This window comes from Etheostoma spectabile, chromosome 7 (assembly GCF_008692095.1).
Source record: "Etheostoma spectabile isolate EspeVRDwgs_2016 chromosome 7, UIUC_Espe_1.0, whole genome shotgun sequence".
In the NCBI taxonomy this organism is placed as follows: domain Eukaryota; kingdom Metazoa; phylum Chordata; class Actinopteri; order Perciformes; family Percidae; genus Etheostoma; species Etheostoma spectabile.
Window position 1 is genome coordinate 5,612,277 of NC_045739.1, and position 21,881 is coordinate 5,634,157.

General features: G+C 41.2%; 1 protein-coding gene and 1 long non-coding RNA gene across 18 annotated transcripts in view; one reads left to right on the forward strand and one right to left on the reverse strand.

Annotated features, from left to right (window-relative positions):
- Positions 1-2,776: 2,776 nt before the first annotated feature.
- tmcc1a (transmembrane and coiled-coil domain family 1a) overlaps positions 2,777-21,881 on the reverse strand; it is a 43,428-nt gene continuing 24,323 nt past the window's right edge. For 13 of the 17 annotated variants that reach the window (XM_032520529.1, XM_032520536.1, XM_032520528.1 and 10 more), the window contains 4 exons: positions 8,350-8,607; positions 7,459-8,150; positions 5,472-5,607; positions 2,777-3,877 (listed from right to left, as the gene is read on the reverse strand). In XM_032520529.1, coding sequence (XP_032376420.1) covers positions 3,563-3,877; positions 5,472-5,607; positions 7,459-8,150; positions 8,350-8,607 — 1,401 coding nt within the window. In that variant the 3' untranslated portion in view covers positions 2,777-3,562. Of the gene's footprint in view, positions 3,878-5,471; positions 5,608-7,458; positions 8,151-8,349; positions 8,608-9,532; positions 9,620-10,062; positions 10,247-14,973; positions 15,836-21,881 lie in introns of those variants that run through there. The other 4 variants (XM_032520534.1, XM_032520530.1, XM_032520532.1 and 1 more) reach the window with 4 other exon arrangements.
- Positions 14,548-16,185, forward strand: LOC116692331 (uncharacterized). The gene is made up of 2 exons (XR_004332683.1): positions 14,548-14,766; positions 14,962-16,185. It is a non-coding gene; the product is annotated as an uncharacterized LOC116692331 (long non-coding RNA).

A 21,881-nucleotide genomic window follows, 5' to 3' on the forward strand; every position in this document is an offset into this window, starting at 1 on the left:
CTACATTTGAAACTAATTCGTTCTGATCCTACCATATGTCTAATAACTTAATTTTCAATATTATTAAGGACTTAATGGGAGCTCATCCTGCCAGATGAACCATATAGCCTACTGTTTCTTTCAAGATGGGTCACTTGATGATCCCCATCCCTGCATGGTTCCGCTCATCTGGGGGTTAATGACGGGTCACCGTCCCACCTCCTGTGCTCCCCACTCCCTCGGCTCTCAGATTAGTTCTGCAGATCTGGAAGGTTCCGTTTTGGGCACATACGGCACGGTAAGCACCGTGAAAGTGCTGCCAGATGGGCACATCAGCACACCTTTTTGGTTTTTTGACAAACACGTCTTTCCAACACAGCTTTCTTGTGCTCTTTGCTTCATAAATATTCAAGCACAACACATGCGCCCCTACTCAAAAATGCACGAATATGGTAAGCATTTTTGACTCTGGATGGAGTGTGCATATGCTCACATCTCTGAATAGAAATGAATGATCCCTAGTAGGCATACGAGCATGACTGTGTCAGACACTGCATAAATTGCTGGCGAGCCCGGAAAGTGTTATCTCTGAATACATGCAATAATTAAAGTTGATGCTAAATCGTGAGCTATCGCTTGCTCCATTTACTGTGGACTCACTCTCTCCTCTCCGTCACCACTTGCAGCTTTCAGTAGGGCTGATAAGTGCGCCCCGTGTTTACCTTGGCGCACAGCCATGCGCATCAAATCTGGCAGTGTAGAATAGGAGGAAAGCGCTCCGATAAAGTGTAACATAATGACCCCCCCCCCCCCCCCAACTGCACAGCACAATGACACAACAAACACTGCGCTTGCGTGTGAGTGCGACCCTCAGTAGGCAGTTAGGATGCATACATAAGGTCCTGTGGGGATAAGGCTCAGTATGGGTCAAAGCTGTCAGCGTTGATATCACCGGCGAGGTGTGACTGAGTGCTGTGGCGTGGTGCTGCTCAATCAAACACAACACTCAATGGAAATAATGTGTGAGTGTGTGTGAGTGTGTGAGTGTGTGAGTGTGTGAGTGTGTGTGTGTGTGTGGTGTGTGGTGTGTGTGTAAGAGAAATGGTAGAATTAAATGGGGGGACTGTGTTTGTAATAAAAATATTGTCCCTGGTGGCCCACTTGGACTTTTGGCAGTAAGACTGCGGTTAAAGGGGCCTTCCACCCAACCTGTTTCCTTCCTGATAAGGTGCAACACCTCATTGTGTTCAGACTCCCAAACTCCCTCATAGACCTCAAGACCATTCACACAAACTAAAACACAGGCAAAAGATCTCCATCTAGTGGGTACATGAGGAAACTGCAAGTAGGGCCTATTAAAAAGGGGATTCAGAGAACAAAATGTGTGTAGTGAACTCATCCTGCGGTTATTAATCCCCCCATAGTAGACACGTACCCCCAACAAAACACACACATACCTTAACTTAAAAAAAAAAAGTCTTATGAATCATGTTAGTCAGGAATGCACTTTATTTATTCCACACTTAGAAAAGGACTTCAGAAGGCACTGGAGTGGTTCAGCACACAAGCCCACATCATAGGTGTTACTGTAAGGTCAAGCTGAGGTCAAAGGTCAACTCACTCTCAACTTGTCTGCTGTGCTCACATTAGCAACATTGAAATAGATGAATAAATCTACCATTTTAATTGCATGTTCAACTTGAGTAAAACCAAGTTCATCTACATTTTGACAAGAAATAAAATAAATTCCTCCCTGTGGGTTTTATCTTTAGACAAGGATGACAGTGATCCTGACCTGAGTCATCTCTTATTCCACTGAGGCATTCTGTCTTAAGAGTGACAACTTTTAAAGTGTCTATCAAAGGTTTCTCAAACCTCAGCCTGGCTTATATGTTATCTAGTCGTGTGCTAAAGTGCGGCTGTACAGTTCAAACGATCTCGCTATCTGTAAGGAAATCGACCTCTCAGCATGAAACGCAGAATTAACTATTCAATGTACTAGGTCATCTCGTTGTGTGTTTGACTTGATGAGAGAGAGAGAGAGAGAGAGAGAGAGAGAGAGAGAGAGAGAGAGAGAGAGAGAGAGAGAGAGAGAGAGAGAAAGACTGTCCACCCAGACAATGAACTGTACTCAAGAGGCAAGGTGTAGCAACACACCACTAAAGATCTGGCATCAAGTTCATGTTCAGGTTGTGAATTCTCTAACAGATTTCAGAATAATTTCTGAATAAAAGTGAGACCACATGAGCAACCTCCCCTTTCTTTCCTTTTTAGCTTGGACCCTTTGGGTGCTCAGGTATCCCTGGGTAGAATAAGGTTTGGCACTGGGTGATTACACCATAAGATGGTGTACTTGTAGAAAAAGACGGACGGCCAGAAAAATAAGGAAGTCTGATGAAGAGTACAATATCAGTGTGCATTTGACTAACACGGCAGTGGAGACGACTTGCACTGTAGATATAAAGCAGCAGCATTCCTGTTCCAACTGAGATGGAGCTGGATAAGCACCAGAGTTCTCTCTTTCCTGACCTGATCACATCAAATATGGCGGGAGGGGAGACAATTATGCTGACAAATTGATTTTACTTGGACAATGGCTATGTGTCATTGCTTTTAAACACAAAACTGTCTCCCATTGTATTATTTCGTAATGAAAAGATCCATCATTGTTTATATATTGCATGTATGGCTAGATACTTTAACAAAAAACAGATGTTCTCTGTGTGCTCATGTGCCGTTTCTATGGTGAGTAGCGCATTGTAGCTTTTCCTTCTCAAGCTGGCCCATTCTGTCTTTGTGTTTCAGTTATAATCTCCCCCCCCATTAAACACAGTTCTTGTTTTACTTAAAAAAGGAAATAAGTAAAAACATGTGATCTTTGCTATTAGAAATGGTAAGGAAGCACAAAACTTGTTTAGTCATCCGACACTCAAAGGTCATGATCAGTCCTTCAAAATGTTCTGTAAGAACAAATATCTATCACAGCAAGAAACTCCCAGGAAGGTTTTGATCCAACTTCAAATACATGTTATACATGTACTTGTTGGTTCAAATCTACCAATCACAGCTAGGTAAAAGTTCTTTTCCTAAAGGCAATCAACCACGTTATCCCATTGGCATGTCTCAACAATTGGACTGGGCCTTTGGAGCAAATCGCCAACCCAGTTTCCTGACTAAGCTCCCCGTCCTGTAGAGCGAGAAGAGCGTAGTGCTACATGGTACTGAATAAAATAACATTGAAAAAAATAATAATATTATTAGAAATAATAACATTATAATTGATTAAACTCTAAAGATAAAAACAGTACAATGTTGCATTATGAGAGACAGCAACACAATAGTTCATTTTTAAAAATGTAAACAGTCTCGCCCTTGCTAAATAACAATCATGAGTGTTCTCAACTTTTACTCTGTTTCTTCCACTTTTTCTTGATTCCGCGTGCATACGTGCTCGGCCGTATTTCCCGTGCCTGGCCACACAGCCATTCTGACGGCAATCACATTCTTCAAACTTCCTGCATGATTGCAGCTAAAGTTACATCACCTGGTGTCACCAAAGCAACATGTGCTGGCTTCAATCTGGTCATCCTGGGGGCTGCAGAGCGCGGTGCGTGTACCCCGAGAGAGCGTCCCAGTTTCTCCACAAGAAGGCCAGCAAGAGGATGAGGAGGAGGGTGGAGAGTGTGCGCAAGCGCGTCTTCATCAGCGGGACCACACAGTTGGCCACAGTTGAGACAAAGACCAGAAGGACAGCCATAAGGGCCAGCAGCACATTGATAAGTTTTCCCAGGAGGGTCCGGGCGGTGGCATTTTCCAGCCCCTCCAACTGGACGACCTGCTGTTGCTGCTGTTGGAGCTCCATCTTAGAGATCCTGGTCTGACACGCCTCCAATGCTTCCTGCAGAAGAAAAAAAACAACAACCAGCAAAGTCACCTAGGAGTTAAGAGAACTAAACCCACAACATACTATACACTTAATGTCTACTTTACTGTACTGGACTGCATTATGTTCAAATGTTATTAATTATTATATAATATTCTTGCCTTTTCATGTTCATATGGTGTGCATAAAACATGAGAAGCATCACTGAAATCCTTTCTAAACTTTAATAATGAACACACACACACACACACACACACACACACAGACACACACACACACACACACACACACACACACACACACACACACACACACAATATATACAGTATATGTAAATAGTCCTGAAAATAAAAAAAATACATTGAATGAGAAGGTGTGTCCTTTGGCCTGTATTGTGTATATAAATATATTTATATAGACCTCTACTGCCTCCTGCTTCCGAGGAAAAGAAATGCAGCTGAGGGGCAACTTAACTATAAATACACTTCATGCAGGTATACACATGTAAAAAACACAAAGCTATACGCTATGATGGATAACAACAGGGCAGAAGCAGTGTGAGTCAGTGACAAGGAAATGCTTGTGTTTTGAACAAACAGAAAAGCTAATAGACAAACTGGATTTTACGTCTCATCTTTCTGTTTACAGTCAACATGGACAATGAAATACTGCCTTTAGCTATTTGAGGGGTGATTACCTTATACTTAACGTCTAGTCTGAGCAGACCAAATTAGCTTACAACTATTTAAAGTGAGGCGGAGCTCTCTTTAGCACTTTCCATTGAAAGACCTCTTAGTGTGGAACTCTAAATGGCAAAATAAATAAAGACTGTGTGATATGATGAAAAGAATATTTACAGAATACTACATAAATAAGACATTTTGACATCATTTAAATGATTAAAACTCAAACAATTTTCATTGGGAAATGACATTTTGTCACTCCTATTCTAAAGCTAGTTCAGAATTTCTTTGATGTTGCTCTAGTTAACAGGAGCTATGTGGCTATATTCAGTAGCAGCTGTTGCGTGTGCTGCTAAGAGGTTGAGAGCATACGATTGGGTGACGGGCCAGGGAGCAAGGATTAGTGACAAGAGCATTAAGTGACATTATGAGCACAAAAGCATCGCTGTGAGAACAGACTTCTGACAAGGGTATTCTGAATAAAACCTATTAAATATGGACAAAACCTAAATAACTTTTTATGAAATTATTGTGAGTGGCTTATTTCTTTAGTAAAATGACGATTATATCAACACAAGTATCTTTATGAGTAAGTGCAAAAATGTAGTGCATTGCTGTATGCATATCAAAATCTAATACAGTTACTTGTGTGTTTATTAGGTATTCTGTAATGGCTTTCAATGGCTCATCGCTCAGAAGTGAGGACCAGAACTTGTCATTTAATTGAACATTTTGCTTTATCCTCTTAAAAGTCTAATCATCCCTTTCTGACAGCTCATTTGTAGAACAGACTGCATTTTAAACAGCCAATTTTAAGTACAACGAGAGACGTGAAAAATGTAATTTCAACTAATCTGATTTTTGTAGCCGTTAATTTATTTCTGACATGGGCGGTGTGCTTGTGGACGTTAACCTGGCAGACAGACCTGTATGTCTCTGGCTCTCTCATAGGACTGGTAGGCGATCTTCTCCTCCATGCTGGCCAGCTCCTGTTTGAGGTTAAGGATCTCATTCTGGTGAAGCTCTGTCAGGTCGTTCAGCTGCTCCTCCAGACGTTCACACCTGAACTCACAAGCACACGCGTCAGAGTCTGGGGCAGAGTTAGCTTAGACTAAAGAAACACATGCAGGAATTAGTAGAAACCGACCCTGAAGGCATCTGACCACATAACACCTGACTGAACTAATGACTTGCCCTGACAAGATTAGGGCACGCTTACTCATCTGCTGATCCAGCTGGCCAATCACAGCGAGTCAGCAGTATGAGAATGACCAATGGGAGGTACCCAGCAAGAGGAGAGGGAGCTAATACTGCTGCTCATTTTGGCAGGCACATAAAATTGGAAGGACAACATAGCACAAGAATAAACATTAGCCTAGTCTTCTATAATTACTATTATAGAAGACTATGAAACCCAACAAGTATTCAAAAAAATATGTAATTAATAGAGTATCAGAATTGTTGTTGATTAGTTTTCTGTTGATAGGTTAATCGATTCAGTGCTACATTGATCACAAACTAATTACTCGTTATTAGTTTAGATAGTCAAATAGTAGGCATTTCTTAGTTATGCAAGAGATGGATTCAGTCCCTGAGAAAATATTTAGCAACAAGACTGGTTTTTGATTGATTATTCCCCAGAGGCGGGCTGAAAAGAGATCCTTAGTGGTCATTCTGTTCTGCTCGGTATTATTTTGGTCTTAGAGGACAAACACAGACTGTTCTTGACTCTGATGGACATTTTAGGGAGAAAAATGCTCGTGTTTTTTTTACTATGTAAGCAGCTCACTCTATCTCCCTTCCTTTCCATTGTCCTGCCCTCTTAATCTTTGTGCCCTCTTGTCAGAACATTCTGGAGGAATGTGAGGGGGTTTCTTACGGCCAACTGCCCACAGACAAACCAAAACAAAAGATGCACCTAGACGTCGGCGTCTAAACACGAGATATGCAGAGCAGGGACAAGGGCTGAAATAACACCAAAGACCTTTGTACTTAGATGACACTTGTGAATTGTGCCGGTGTGTCTGTCACTTTTGTGAAATTCTCAACTGCTGTCTCAAAACAAAAAAAAACTGACATGATCGAAAATGTATCGACTTTGAAAATCTGAAGCTGTTAGATAAATTTCTTTCCCATGGCGATCATTTCGATTTTTATAAAACTGAAATGTGACTTTTTTTACAAGACATTTTCATTTCAAGCAATGTGTGCCTTCATCTCAATTGTGTACATTTTCAATAAATAGCCATAATAGTTCCCGCTTTGTGTGTTTCCTTCAATTACTTTAAAATCACGAAATAAATATCTAACCTTCAATATTTAAGGCTATTTACAGTACAAACCTTGACAATGAACTATGAGGAAAAAACAAAAAATAAACAAATCACTTATTTTTTTAAATTATCGTTCTCGTGGTGTAATGTACAATTAATCGCGATATAGATTTTAGATCATATTCTGCAGCCCTTTGAAGCTCGTCACATCTGAATATACATTTCAGTCTAATTGTTAGGGCAACTTGTTCAGGCAACAGAGTTAGACATTGTAATAGTACTGGTTATGGGGAGTCATAGCAAATAATAAGATTTCCACTCAACATCTGCATAATGCATGCGACAATGGCACATGTACTTTGATGCCCAGGTATAAAGACAAGGTCTAGGTGCAAGTTATGTTTTTATCTACATTGTGTACTTGCTAAGATAAAAGCTCTCCCGAGAGATGTCTCTGAGAGATGTCAACAGCAACACAGCATAATGAATGATCAGGATAGTATTTAGAAGTATGTTTCCAAAAAATATAGCTCTTCCTGATTACACACTGTAAGAATTGTAGGGGATTTCTTGTGCATAACAGTAACCTGTTTTGGAATGTATGATACATGCGATCGTGTTTCCCCTTTGCTCTCTGTACCTGAAGCGTTCCTCTTGAAGTGCTTGCATAACAACTGTGTAGTCCCTCTGATAGTGGCTCTTCAAACCATCAAGGCTCTCCTCCAGCCTTGCCTGGCCTTCCCTCAGCTCCTGCATCTCCTGCAGTAGCATGTCCAGACTGGAGCTCTGACTCCTCTCCAGTGTGTTGCCCTTGGAACTTGGGGGACCTCCGGGGGCACCTGTGGTGCTGTTGGCCCCCGCTGAGCCTGATGTAGCACTAGAGCAGTCATCCTCACTACCATACCTAGGACTGGGCTGGAGGTGATGCCCAACGCTGCCCAGTGAACGTCCGCCAGCCCCAGTCACACCTTCTTCAACTGAGGGGTCGTCAAGAGAGTCTTTAAGAGAGGGGATGTTATCAGCGCTGCCGAATTTGTTACGAATCAGCGACGCAATCTCACGAGGTTTGGAGACGACGGCCCCAGCAGCAGAATGGGTGGCCTGGGAGAAGCTGGAGAGGCCTCCCTTCACGCTGTCCACCACGCCTTCACTGAAGCCTGTGACTTTGGCTCCAACATCCTTCAGGCCCTGCTGCATGTCCCGCAGAACATCCTTGGGCTGGCGTGGGATACCGTTGTGCTCCACTTCCCGCAGCTTCCGGTGGTAGTGCTCCAGTTTCCTTTGCAGCTGCTGGATGGTCTGCGCCGACTTCTGGTTTTTTTTCTCAAAAACCTGACAGCCACAAACAGGCTTCTATTAGTAAGGGGAATACACATTACACTGCAATAACCCACTCCACTTCAATTTATTTAGTAAGTTCTCTCCCTATACATAAATTAAAAATATAAAACAATTAGTCCCCTAGATCAATGTGTCTTATCGATTTATACAAATTAATAGTTTAGTAAAGTGCAACAACTTCTAATTTCACCTGTTTGATGCGTGTGCTTTGCTGTTTGTCAGCATTGTTGGCTAGTTTGAGGTACTCTGCAACGTTGTCATCCCTGGCTGTCTGCTCGATCTTAATTTGCTCTGTGAGTTTAAGGATTTTCTGCTGCAGCTGGGCGATTGCTTGCTTTGTGCGCTGAGGGTCTGGGGTGCCATCGTCACTTCCAGGGAATGAACAGTCTGCGCCGCATGAAACAGCCAGGGGGGTTTGTCCCAGCCCGCTCACCTCCAGCCGCTCAATCTGACAGTGAAAAGAAGAGAGGGAGATTGGGGTAGGTAAAGGAAAGGAAAGGAGGGATTAAAGAGGAAAATAAAAGAGAGGGGGGGGGGGGGGGTGAAAAAAGTGTGAGTTGCATATTGAGAGTTCTTATTCCTTTTGCTGACACACACTACAAATAGAGGCTTCTGCATTTCTGCAGCCAGTCATCAGGGAGGAGGGCAAATTGAGACGGCCACTCGCGGTCAGTTTGTCTAAAGAGGAAGATGAAAGATATTATGTTTTCATTCATTTACAAAGAAAAGAAAGTAGAAGAAAAAAATGATCCATAGAAAACTATAGGATTTCAAAGTGTGAATCCAAGTCTCCTTTTATTTTGTAAAACAGGCAAGAACCGAGTGAAAGGAGTATCAGCCTAATCTCTGTAGGGCTGCAACTAACGCAGAAAAAAATTATATATTATTTAATAGCCTGTCAATTATTTTTCTCGATTAATCAATTATTTTTCTGATCTATAAAATGTCAGAAAATTGTGAAAAATATTGATCAGTGTTTTCCTAAGCCCAAAATGACGTCCTCTTGTCCCAAGCTATTCAGTTTACGGTCACAGAGGAGTTAAGAAACAGGAAAATATTGTCATTTAAGAAGCCAGAATCAGATGTTTTCCTTTTTTGGTAAAAATATAAAAAAACAAACCACTTAATTGAGTATAAAATAGTTGCTGATTAATTAATAGTTGACAACTAATCGATTAATTGTTGCTGCTCTAAATCTCTGTTTTTGTTTGTTCAGAGTGCGACAATATAGGACAAGATTGACAGCAGATTAGATTTTTGCTCACAACAGTTTGACAGTTTAAGAATTATTTGTCTGTTTAGTTCAAACACTGACCGTATTTTGTCAAACAAGGCATTTGTTGAACATTTTTTAAAAACTATATTAACTCTACCTGAAAAGATGATTTACCTAGTAGCCTAGTAGCACCTTCAGTCACAGACAGCCAAGAGCCAATGTGATTCATTTCCTACAACGCCTCAAGGGAAGAACACACAGAACACTGGGATGCTGCTGGAGCTAATCACGCAGGCATGCATGTACATAAATTACACAGCTGACCCTGACAGCACACCTTGGAGGCGCAACAGCCACCCAGAAAAACAAAAGGCCAGGGAGGACCAGGGAAAGAGTTAGAGCAGACATCCAGCACTCAGCCTCTGAAAAGGCTTGTCATCATTACCACTAACAGGTAAAGACAAAGCACCCACACACTCACCTGCGTGCCCAACAGCATGACTAATGATGACAGGCACCCCAGATCATCACAAACCACAGCGTCTCCGGTAGAAAGCAAAACCCCATACAAAGCTTTATTTCTGACAAAATGAATAAAAGTACACAGAAACTACCCCAAACTAACTCTTTTAGAGAAATCATCTTCTGTCACAGAACCGACTTTAACACGCGCAGAAAGCGGCTCACCTTTCCATTCGTCAAACGGAAAAATTGTTCCCAGTGCATTTTTCCCCAAAAGTGAAGGCGAGCTCTGTATTTTCATCAATGTGTCAGGCACTTTGTTGAAGTTAAACAGCTAAATCCGCGCCGGTACTTTTAAGTTTCGCCGGGCACGGCTGTCGCTCCAACTCGCCGGGCTTGTTGTGAAAGTTAAAGCTCACCCAACAGGGCAGAGCGGGAAGCCCCGCCCCCTCCCCTGCCAGCTGAAAGATGACATCACCCATTGAGTTATACGGCAGGCAGCCGTCAATCATCCTCACCAAGAGCAGAAATAGCTCCTTAGTCAGGGACTTTCTGTTACTGTAAAAGATTTACTGATTGACTTACAACATCCACAGAACAACAGGAATACTTACCAGGGTACCACAATTACTATGTTAGAATTTCAATAGTAGTTACATTGATTCAAGTACCTGAGGTACTTGTATTTGAGTTTTTCTATTCATGCTACTTGTTACTTGATATTCAGAAGGAAATGCACCTTTTTTACTCCACTAAATCTATTCGACAGCTGTAGTTATTACTAACCTTTCAAACTAAGATACATGCATACACAATACGTGATCTGTTTATAACATATGATGCACAATGTGTAGATTAACATATACAATTGTTTAGATTAGCTCTAACTTAACCAATTACAACAGTAGACTGCTACTTACACATAAATGCTTAAATGATAATCATGGGGTACAGGAATTTCAACTAGGGAATTATAACATGGGGATGTCATTCACACAGTAACTGAGCTCATTGTTGCCAACAAATAAATGAATAAATTACATAGAAGAATGAGCAACAGAAAACACTTGGTGATCAGTATCTCGAATCTACACCACAAAAATGAGACAGTTTCTTAGTATATAATTTTTTTTTTTTTTTACAGTATATTGGAGATTAATGTTTTAAATGATTACTGGCAAGGGTGGCAAACGTTTTGCCATCAGTGTTAATATGTGAAGTGAAATTGAGTTGAACAAGAGGCTACAGAGCAGATTGAGGGTGTGGGCCCAGATGTGAATCTCTCAGTTTGTGTCAGCAAAAACAGAGTAGCTCTAGAGGGCAAGAAAAACCAGTTTGACATCCCTCCAAACACGCACGCAAGCACACACACACACACACACACACACACACACACACACACACACACACACACACACACACACACACACACACACACACACACACATTCCTTTGAGCACAAGGAAAACTTTGGCAAGTCATTTACAATGTTTAGGTGATTTGGCTTCACAATGAAATTGTTTTTCATTATTCTCGCTCCTTCCAGTATTTCCTCTTTCTTTTAGAGTGAAACATTTCATCGCAATCATATGTTGTCATCTCAACCAATATATTGTATTATTGTTTGGCTCTTTAAATAAGAAAAAAAGATGATCACAAAAAGGTGGATTACTGTACAACAGTGTTAAATAGAAAGACCACATCATGAGTCCACTGACCTAACAACCGTTGTGTACAGTAAGTCTAATCATGACTAAATCCCCTTGACGGGCAGCCAAGGTGATCAAATAAATCAGAGAAACAGAACAGCCTGCTGGGCTGGCACAGTAGAGAACTAAGAGGTGACGTATCAGAACGGCACGTGGTCTGTTCTCGACTGTAAACAAAAAAGTATTAATAGCTTTATGCGGGCGAGCATGATTGAAGTTCTTATTTAATCCATATGAGCATTTCATTGGGTTAAAATGTGAAGATTTCCCAGTTTGCTCTATAGTCTTACAGAGGACTACATTATCTGAATAATTAAATATGTGCCCTCTGACTAAAGATATACCATAGATAAAAAGGGCAAAGGACAATTCTGCTAAACCCTTTGGACTGGAGTACTGTGGAATACAGAGTAGATAGTGGTTTTAGACACTATGATAAGAAGACCTAAAGATCTGTACGCACTGGTAATAAATCAACAGCCTGTTATTGGTCATTGATCCATCAGCAGAGTTCTTCTGTACTGTATTTGAAGGAACCAAACAGCCGTTTACAAGAGCGTACCCTCTTTCACAGCTCTACAGACAGCTCATATTCTCTGTGACTGTCTAATTTTTTATACAGACTCATACTGTCATGTTCCCACACACAGCAAAGCAATGCTTGATCCCCAGCTTTCTGATGCAGATAGTTCCAGTTACTGAACAGATTGTCTGTACAATCAGTGTCATCCCCAAATGGTCAAGTTTTTCTGTGACTAATCACGCATGTAATTAAAGATGGTGCGCTGAATGATTAGGCTAATTTCCCAGGGTTAACAGAACCAAACATGTGGATGTGCTGAGCCACTGAAGCAAGAAGCGATAGGCACTGCATCACTGGAGCTTGTTGCTTAATGAGGGAAGCTGAGTGTGTGTGTGTGTGTGTGTGTGTGTCTCTGTAATTGGGGGGCTGCCTGATCCCACTGTGATTAGACTTTATCAGTAAAAAAAAAAAAAAAGACAAAAAAAGACAAAAAGGTTTTGCATGGACCTGCCCCCTGCCCTATGGCTTCTTGCATACCCACACAGAGGAAGGAGTCTGTTCATAGTCCACCCTCTTCCTAAACTGGGTCCAAGTTGCGCAACAGCCTCTTATCCAAGTAAAGCTGTTTAGAGCTGTGAATAAGCAACCCTGACTTACCTTAGATCCCCTAAAGGCCTGGGAAAAGCCCAGCCAAACCTAAACTCTCAGACCTCCGGCCATACGTCTTATACACACAGGCATTCAGAAAGCTTCCTAGGCTAATGTTGTTAGATATGCATCAAACATAATTAGATACATGCAACAAGAACATCTTGTACTGGCCCATCTCAATCTCTCTCTCTCTCTCTCACAGCTACACATTCTGTATGCTTCAAATTCCTTGCCTGCTCAATGTATATCATAGAGCAGAAAATGGACTGATGCTGTCATAAGACCCTTTTTGGTACCAGGGCCGCTGCGGTAAGGACTGAGCCTTGGTACATGGGGCACATGCTCCACCAGGTGAGCCAGCAGGGCGCCTCTGCCATCTTGTTTTCTACTCCTCTGAGTCATGTTTAACATGCTTGTTGTTTTGTAAGATAACTCATGTGAGTTCAGGTTCATTAAAGGTCAAGATGTTCTGATAGCTAAAGAGTGGAAACAGACAGTCTGACCAGGTCAGGGCGAGTGGAAGCTGAACCCCTTTTCCATCGACTGCTGCTTACCTTTTTTTTTAAAGATGAAGAATTTGTATACCACATGTTGAAAAATGACACAAACCCCTCATAATATTTATGTTTTAAACTTATAGCTTATTTAGTTGTCTTTAATACAGCATGTACTGTAAACATGGCAATCATAAACCACAGCAGTGAGCCGAGCTTTGATTGTTTTGAATACAAGCATTTCGGTCTAGTTAGTTACCCTTTCTATTTTCTTTTACACAAAAAACTGTTATCTATGGTCAAGGTCAAGTTTCTATTTGTATTTGAGTGCAAACGTACAGTACCTTGTTGGTTGTTATGCTTCGCATTCCTGTGATGCCAGCTTGTGTGTGTGCCAAGATGCATGACCAGGATACTGTACTGTTCTGCTCTACACCTCTCCTACTGCAGCATTCTTTGAAGTATGGAAAAGGTACAGCACTGATTTGTCACAGCACATCAGAGTATTAGCGGTTAAAGGTTGGTTCTCCAACCTTGCTTATCTACGGAGTCCAATATCCATGAGCAACGGGACCTTGTATCCATGATGGATTGAAGAATCAAGGTTTTTAGATGTACGCTTAGTGCTGTGTAAACAGTCATTTTGAATTTTACAGCTGCCTTCCCTCCATTTATACCACTTGGATCTTCCTGACCTTATCACTCACCAGGCCTCAAAGCCAATCAACTCTGACTGACTGAACTTCACACTCCTGATTAGTTGGTTTGATCTTTAACCCTGGAGTCCATCAAAAAAGTGGTCGCCATAGAAACGATATGACACAGTGACCCTGATTTCTTTTATGAAACAGATACATTTGTATGAGTTTGTGCCTGAACTCTTTAGTTGTTGTTGTAATGCAGAGATGAGCATGCAATGAAGTGCATGCGGGTCCATGGAGTGTGTAGCTGCAATTAGTTACTGATAGTTATCAAAAACATCAGCACATGCAACAAATCTGTACTATATTTAACACTAATCCTTTTTTTCTACCATCTCCTTTTAATTTCCTCATGGTTTCAGTTCCCATCCAGGCATGCCACATTAAGCAGTGCTAAAAGTGACACAAAAGAGATGTTTCTAATAGAAATCCGCTTTGTGTTTCCTTTAAGTTTATCCAATGTGGCAACAATGAACCCATTCACCAGATATGGAAAATTACATAACTCCATGTTTTGCTGGACAAGAGGCAGTTTACTCAACACATTCACTCATAAAATTAGCACAAAACCAAACACAATCTGCTAACAACCATGCACAACAGACAGGCACACACACACACACAAACAGCCAATGCCTGCCAGTGCAATTCAGAGGGTGTGAGAAAAGCCTTTCATGTTCACAACCAAGAGAAAGAAACACATCAGCTGAGAGTGCAGGTCGGAGGAGAAAGAGAAAAAAAACAGAGGCTTTTATAGGGCCCCACTATCACAACAAAGACTTTCAATCCCTAAGATATCAAGACAAAATCCTCCACACACCAAGAGTTTGGTCTCCACCCAGACTTTGCGGGTGAGTTCTGAAACACCTTCTATGCTTTCAACACAAATTCCTATTTAGACACAGGACACATAACATACTCATTTTAATGTGAGTAGCCGTATAAACACCATAGCAATGTAAACATGTACTGGAATCATGACATGGCTTGAAACATTAAGGAAGTGAATTAAATGAGTCAAAATCTAAAAAACATACTATTTACAGGTGGAGACTCACAGTGGTGGGAGTAGGAAGTGGAGAGGTGTCAGCAGTTACCAGGTTGAGGATGACCTCCATGGCGGAGAGATGCATGCACACGGCCTGGACTGGACGTTTGTTTGGTCTGTCTTTCGGTTTTAGTGTCCCTCGGCAGATGATCACCGCCGGGTGAGAGGGGGAGAGCGTGGCCCTAGGAGAGCACTCATCACTCAGGACAGTTCTCTCAAACAAAGTCCACTTGACTCAGAGTCCACCGGACAAAAACTCTAATTGACAACAAGGAAGTAGAGACTCTTAGGAATTAGTGTTGGCTCGATTAAATATCCAGAATTCATAGAGTGCCTGGTACCTCCAGCAATGAACCGTGACTATTGATAGCCGTAGAGTCTAGGGAGTGTTGTGCTGCTGTTTCACAGACCAGTCGCTCCTCAAAGCCCATGACCACGCTTCAGTGCCAACACACGCTTCGCAGTACACAGCAACCGGCAGAGAGCCTATGCTCCATAGGCTCACACATATATGCGCTTCGATAAGCATGACTCCCACAGACAGCGCGCATTCGCGGGAGAACAAGGACTCCTCTGGAGCAAAGGGTCCGTCTCATGTGGGTTTGGGGTGACAGAGCAGAGGAGGTTAATCAGATGAAGACTTGCAGGGTTGAATGGTTAAAAGAAGGAAGAGTTTACTGTGAAGTTAAGTGTTCAAAGCGTCCATTGGGGATAAAATCCTCAGAGGGTGAAAAGAGAGGCAGAGGCCCAGAGGACGGATGTGAGGCGAGCGAGGGAGCAGACACCAAAAAAAAAAACCCACCAGGAGCTGTCACTGAGACGGAGCGAGAGAGGCAGCTAAGGAAAGAGGGGTTGTGAGAAAGCTTTGTGAAGCGGGTGGGGTGGGTGGTGGGGGGGCTTTTCTTCTGTTGGAGTTTCTAGGCCAGCTCAGCTCCAAAACAGGGGCTAACTCAGGCATAAAGAAAGAGAGAAAAATCTTCCTCTCCCGCCTTTTAATTATTACACAGTATGATTGTCGCAACCAATCAGTTTCCTGGGTTATCATGCTGTAATGAACCACTGCATGTGTGCGCTAACAAACAGGGCTATACCAAATGTTTCTGCCAACCTACACTCACAAAAAGACCTTATTTGTGCTTAAAGAGGCATTTTTTTTTTTACATACATTGTAAGTGTGAAATACAAAGATGCAAAGGATTGGACAGTTTTGGTTTAATGTAGAGAAAAAACACCTGCACCGAAGAAAGTCCTGGTTTACACAGATTACACGGTCATATGATGATTACAAAGCTGCTATTCAAAACTGTGTATACGTGTGCACACATGACTATAGCCTATGGCAGCGTCACTGCGCTACTTATCCACTGACGAGAATTGCTTTAACACTGCGTTGGTAATATTCTATTGCAATTTCACAGCAACAGCATGGTGATAACTTTTACTCCATATGCTTAATTATGTTCGCAGGAAACAATTCATAGGCACTATTAATGGTAGGAAAGTTGTCACTTTAGATTTATCTTATTTGTACAGGTAGTATAAAACCTTTGTTTTATCTCTTATACTCCTATTTTTGTACATATTCAACTACAATTCAATGGATATTTGTATGGTCACTATCACAACTCAGGGGTTAACAGTCTGCATTAAAAACACATAATGAATCACATCTAATAAGCTTAGGCGCATTGTTCTCCATAATAAAATCTTGTTGTTTGGGAGCCATCACTTCCAAAAGTGTACAAACCAATTAGGGAGAAAGGGGAAAGCAGGGAGCATAGGGGGTAAGGCAGGACAAGGGCAACCAAAGACTTCTGTGCAGAAGCCGACGGGATGGAGGGGGAGAGGAGAGAATGAATACAGGCTTTAATGAGAGAGCAGGAGGACTTAAGCAACTGGAAAAGAGAGGGTGGGATTTAGGGAAAAGGCTGCTTATATAAGAACAAACCTAACTTTCTCAAATGGGAGGGCATGTGTGTGACATGTGTGTTTGACCCCAGTACAATACAACACATGGCAGCATCGGTTTAGAGCACAGTCAATGCAAAAAAACAAAAAAAACATTTATTACAAAGGTGAATAACATGAAAGCTATATTTCCCTTTTTTCCGTTCACTTTTAACACTTTCCATTGACAAACATTTATACATTTCACTGTCTTTATTATGTAATTTATGAAAGCGGCCTCACACACCCACCCATTGGGTTACACCAGTTATTTGTAAGGTCCTTCCTAAGACCTTGGTAGCTACTGGCTAGTGTCACACTAGTGATTTTCTAAATCAGATTCCACCACTGAAATTAAACAATTTTAACAAAATGTCTGTTTTTCTTTAGTTTAGAAGCTTCTATTGCAAAACAGTATATTAAACATACCGACCAATCATTTATTTGTAGGTTTAGGTAGGTATGACTTTGTTTTATTTATATATGCATGGATGGAGAATGATGTGTATTTCTAATTAAAAGAGGAATATTTAAAATATAACGCTAACATCTAACTTACTTTAGTGTTGGCCGCAATGTTTTGTAATATGGAGGACGTACATTTTGTTTTTTGTGACATGTGTAATCCTAGTCTTCCCAGTTCACATCAATATTAAACAGAATTTCAATCTCAAGACCGATATGTTGACAATATCAGCAAAGCTAACGTTAGCAAGCTAGTTTATTTAGCTAGTTGCACATGGCAGTTAGTAATAGTAAATACTTACTAACAAATAATATCTATGTAAGAACTAGTTTGTGTGGTGTAACCCTTTTTAATTTAGTGATTGGTAATTTGCCACTTAGGAATAACAAGGCCAAGTTTGAACTTAAGAACAGCAAGTGAACTTGTTTCTAAACTGGAACCATAAGTACATGTAAATCTTACTTGGGCTAATAAAAGTTGAAATTGTCATAAGGTTGTTGTTGTTTTTGTTAAATGGCTTAACTGTCAATCATAAGTCACTTAGGGGAAATCCACACTGTTAAGTCTAATAGGTTCCTTTCAGACATGATTCATTCTTTGCCCTGCGCTCAGTGTCATTCTAGCCTGAGGTCTGAAGTCCCCTATGGAGGATATGTGGCCTCCAGCAGTTCCTGACACTCCAGGAATACCCAAGCTTTCAGGGTGACTCAGGACAGGACTGTTAGCATGCCTTAACATTTCTGAAATAGCAGAGTGGCTCCGCAATGACAAATTCAAAGAGGAGAGGTGGTGGGATGGAGGTGGGCGTTTACTTACACTACTTGGATGAGATTTGGAGTAAGTGTGTATTTCAATACTGACTGCCCAAAGACTGTGTGCATCATTTTTCATTAGACGCCATGTTGTTTGTTTTATTCTCCACTTAACATCAATGTTGAACGTATATATTTTCTACAGAAACACATCTGGGATTGGAGTTTTGTCTCAGTTTCCAGAACATGTGAAGGAAACTGGCAATTAGTTAACTTGGAGCGTTTACAATAGATTTTTATATTTGTATTTAGTATATTCGTGCTTATGGGTTCAGTTAAAAAACACCGTAAAGATCCTTTTGTGGGAACTCATTTAATGGGTTTGAGACAGATGTGCCTTGCAGACAAAACAATGACCTATTTGATAAATGAAATTGTGGAAAAAAAAAGTGAAATTTTTTTCACACTCACACACATGCTTTTTTCGCATGTGTTAAGGGGACATGACCTGCTTAACTGGTAATGTATGTGGCCAATCCAAAAGCAGGCATGCTTATCTAGTTATATGACACAGCAGTAGGTCAGTATCATGTAATCTATTCAGTAGCTTCTATTACAATGACTGGGAACACAGAATATACAAGACACTCATGCAAAAATGCACCAGTAACCAACTCAGGATTGACCACTTGTTCAGTGGCAAGCATTCAGACACTAATGTGAGTGATTTGTGAGTCATTTATTGCAGATTTCAACTTTCTAATATTTTTGTTCATAGCTAGTTATCAAAATATAGCAACTCCATTGCTTCTATGACAGCAAGCAATTACACAATCTTCACTCATAGCTCCATACTAGTAAAATACTACTGCTTTAAAACTCAGTGCTGCCACCCTTGTATCAAATTACGCCAGTGAAACTTCTATCTAATGTTTCACATGCAGGGGTTTTTTGATTTCTGGTTTGAAAACAGAGGTACTGTACATCTGTAAGTGGACTGGAATTGGAGAGAGGATGAACTGAGTAAGCTTGATAAACAGATAGCCATATAGAATTAAAGTAAAACATACAACTTGAATTTAATTAGAGAGCTAACACAATTGGGACTACATGATGTTATAAGGCTTTCAAAGGATACATTAATTATGCATCTTATTGTAGAATTATTGTAACTATTGTTTTGCTGTGCCAACAACACCACAGTCCTATCCATGTGATCGTAAATTTTGATGGGTTATGGTGTGGCATGGTTTGGGGGTGTGAGAGGTTACGTAAAGGCAGAAGAGCGAGAGCTTTGTCTGCATGGACTGGGGGTAATTCAAGCCTGAGAAAGTAGACAACCATGACTCGGGGCTCAGGGCTCGCATGAAAAGAAGCCCCATGTCCAACTCTGGCTGTCCAGTCCTCCTTAGTCTAAGCTCCAGTATAATCAATGGCCCTATTAGCAGTTACATAAACCACTGGGCACTTTATACACAGGGGCCATTATGACTGGCGAGGTCAGAGAGCGTGAAACATCTTAGTAGCCAACTTCAATACCAGCATCAACAAGAGCCAGGCAGGAAGGACAATAATCAAATGTCAATAAAAACCCAAACATTTAGGTGTTCTTAGTCTTATTTCCTAACCCATTCTCACTCCGAACGTGTGAAATATGGACGTTTGGACAGTGGCTGTCCACATCTGATGCGACAAAAAAGGCACCCTTCGGCATGTGTGTAGAACATACTGGGGCAGCATCTAGAAGGGGTTTAGCGAGTAGTACGTAAGGGAGATTTTCTGCGTAGGGAGGTTGGTCGGGGTGGTGGACGGGTCAAACACACAACCTTCACCCAGGAGAGCAGGGTTTGTGTCCTGCGTGTGTTCTCAACCGTCCTGTTATTGCCGCATGTCAGGAAAGACGTAAGCCCACCCACAACCTTTTCCTAAACCCAACTGTCCCATTCGCGCGAGTCACAGAACCGTAAGCCCACCCACAATCTTAACAGGATCAAAAGGGCCGCCAATAGTCCCGACCAGGCACGTGTTATATGATGCTAAAGGAGACGACCAAGTGCAATAACAACAACAAAAGGTACCTGACCGGACGAGATGGGAGTGAGAATGTGTTGCATTTCTGGTCTGGAGACAGATAACAGTGAATATAATCAGTTCAGGGTCAAAGAAGTAAGTATGTCTGTGCCATTAATTAATTGAAATATAAGTATGTTTAAAGTTTCTGTCTACCCAAATTACTATACACAACAAAATATCTTCTAACTTACCACTTGTGGTATCAATTGGCCAAGATTAGGAGATATCTGATTTGGAAATGGAAGAATGACATTTGAACAACTTAACACAAACATGTCTTTCTAGGAAAAAACTTTGGTAAATCTGGACCATCCACATACCTTGACGTCAACCGTTTTCATGAACTACTTTCTACTAAAGAGAAGAGTCTGCGTAAGAGCCCTAGAGCTGATCTATGATAAGTACAGCTGATTACAGGTTGGAATGTATAAGGGTTTGCTAAGGTACAGTGTAATGTTGGAACATTTGCCAGTGAATGAAACACATTTGTTGGGGGGACTGCCTGTGCATTTTATAAAGTGTAGGGAGATGACACTGGGAAGTACATGTATATTGGCATGCCAATTTACCCCAGTAGAGCTAGACCAATAAATAGGTGTGCCTTTATGTAGGCTAATCAGCTTATTGCAGACATAACAGTGTTGGCGTATATATTAGCCAATGAGTAGTTTTGGTAATTAGATGTGTTGATGTCCTGCACTTACACTTTGTGGTCAGTTATTCAATTAAAAAATGAAGGGATCCTTCAATTGTTTTTTTTTATTTACAGTACTTACTCTACTACAGTACTGTAAAAAAAAAAAAAAAAAAAAAAGATATTGCATAAGCCTAAAAAAATCCAGTATTAGTTGGGTTATAACCTTGAGTGTTTATCTTTTTTGTTTGCATATGTACGAGTAAGAATGCAGGTGATGGTGTAATAAGTGTACTGTAAGAGACAGAGTGGGTTCATCAGGTAATAAAAGTGTGTATGTGTATGGGAAAAGTGTGTTTGTACAGCAAAGCGGGTATGTGGTTGGTATTTGTTGCAGCTGCTTGTTTATACTCTGCCCATCCTGGTTATGCAACATGGAAACAGAAAGGGCACTGGCTCAAAAAGTGTGAGTTTGTCTGGCTGACTGCTGTACAATACCCAGACTACCATGGGGCAGTATGCAGGCCCAAACAAACTTCCAGCCTATTCATGAGCAGGAAGATGAAGAATCTAGAACAAACAATCCCAGCCTTTTTGGCCTTATTTGGTGATTATTTGGTCTGGCCATTTTCTTGCTCCCTCTACTCAAACCCCATTGTGGCCCCTAGTTGACCTCGCTACCCACTTTTAAATGGACTTATTGGATAGTCGGGGTCTTGTGTACTGTTTGGGAAGTTTTAGCAAAAGTTCACTGTGTGAAATAGGCCACTATGAAGCAGTAGAATTCACAACCGGAGGACAGATAATGAGGATTGGCATTTTGCTAATAGGAAGTTTTCATCAGCGCTTGACAGCTTTTACCTAATGAAAATCTTAGAGGGCATTCTCTCATTGCCCATTCAGATTATCTAACAATGTAATGAACTGTCTCATTTACTGAAGCTAACTTCCAAAACGGAGCTCATGATCATCAGTCAAGATTAGAGTTGAAACCAGATCAGACTCTGCTCTACTTTGGGTGAAAGCTAAGTGCCTTCCCTACTCAC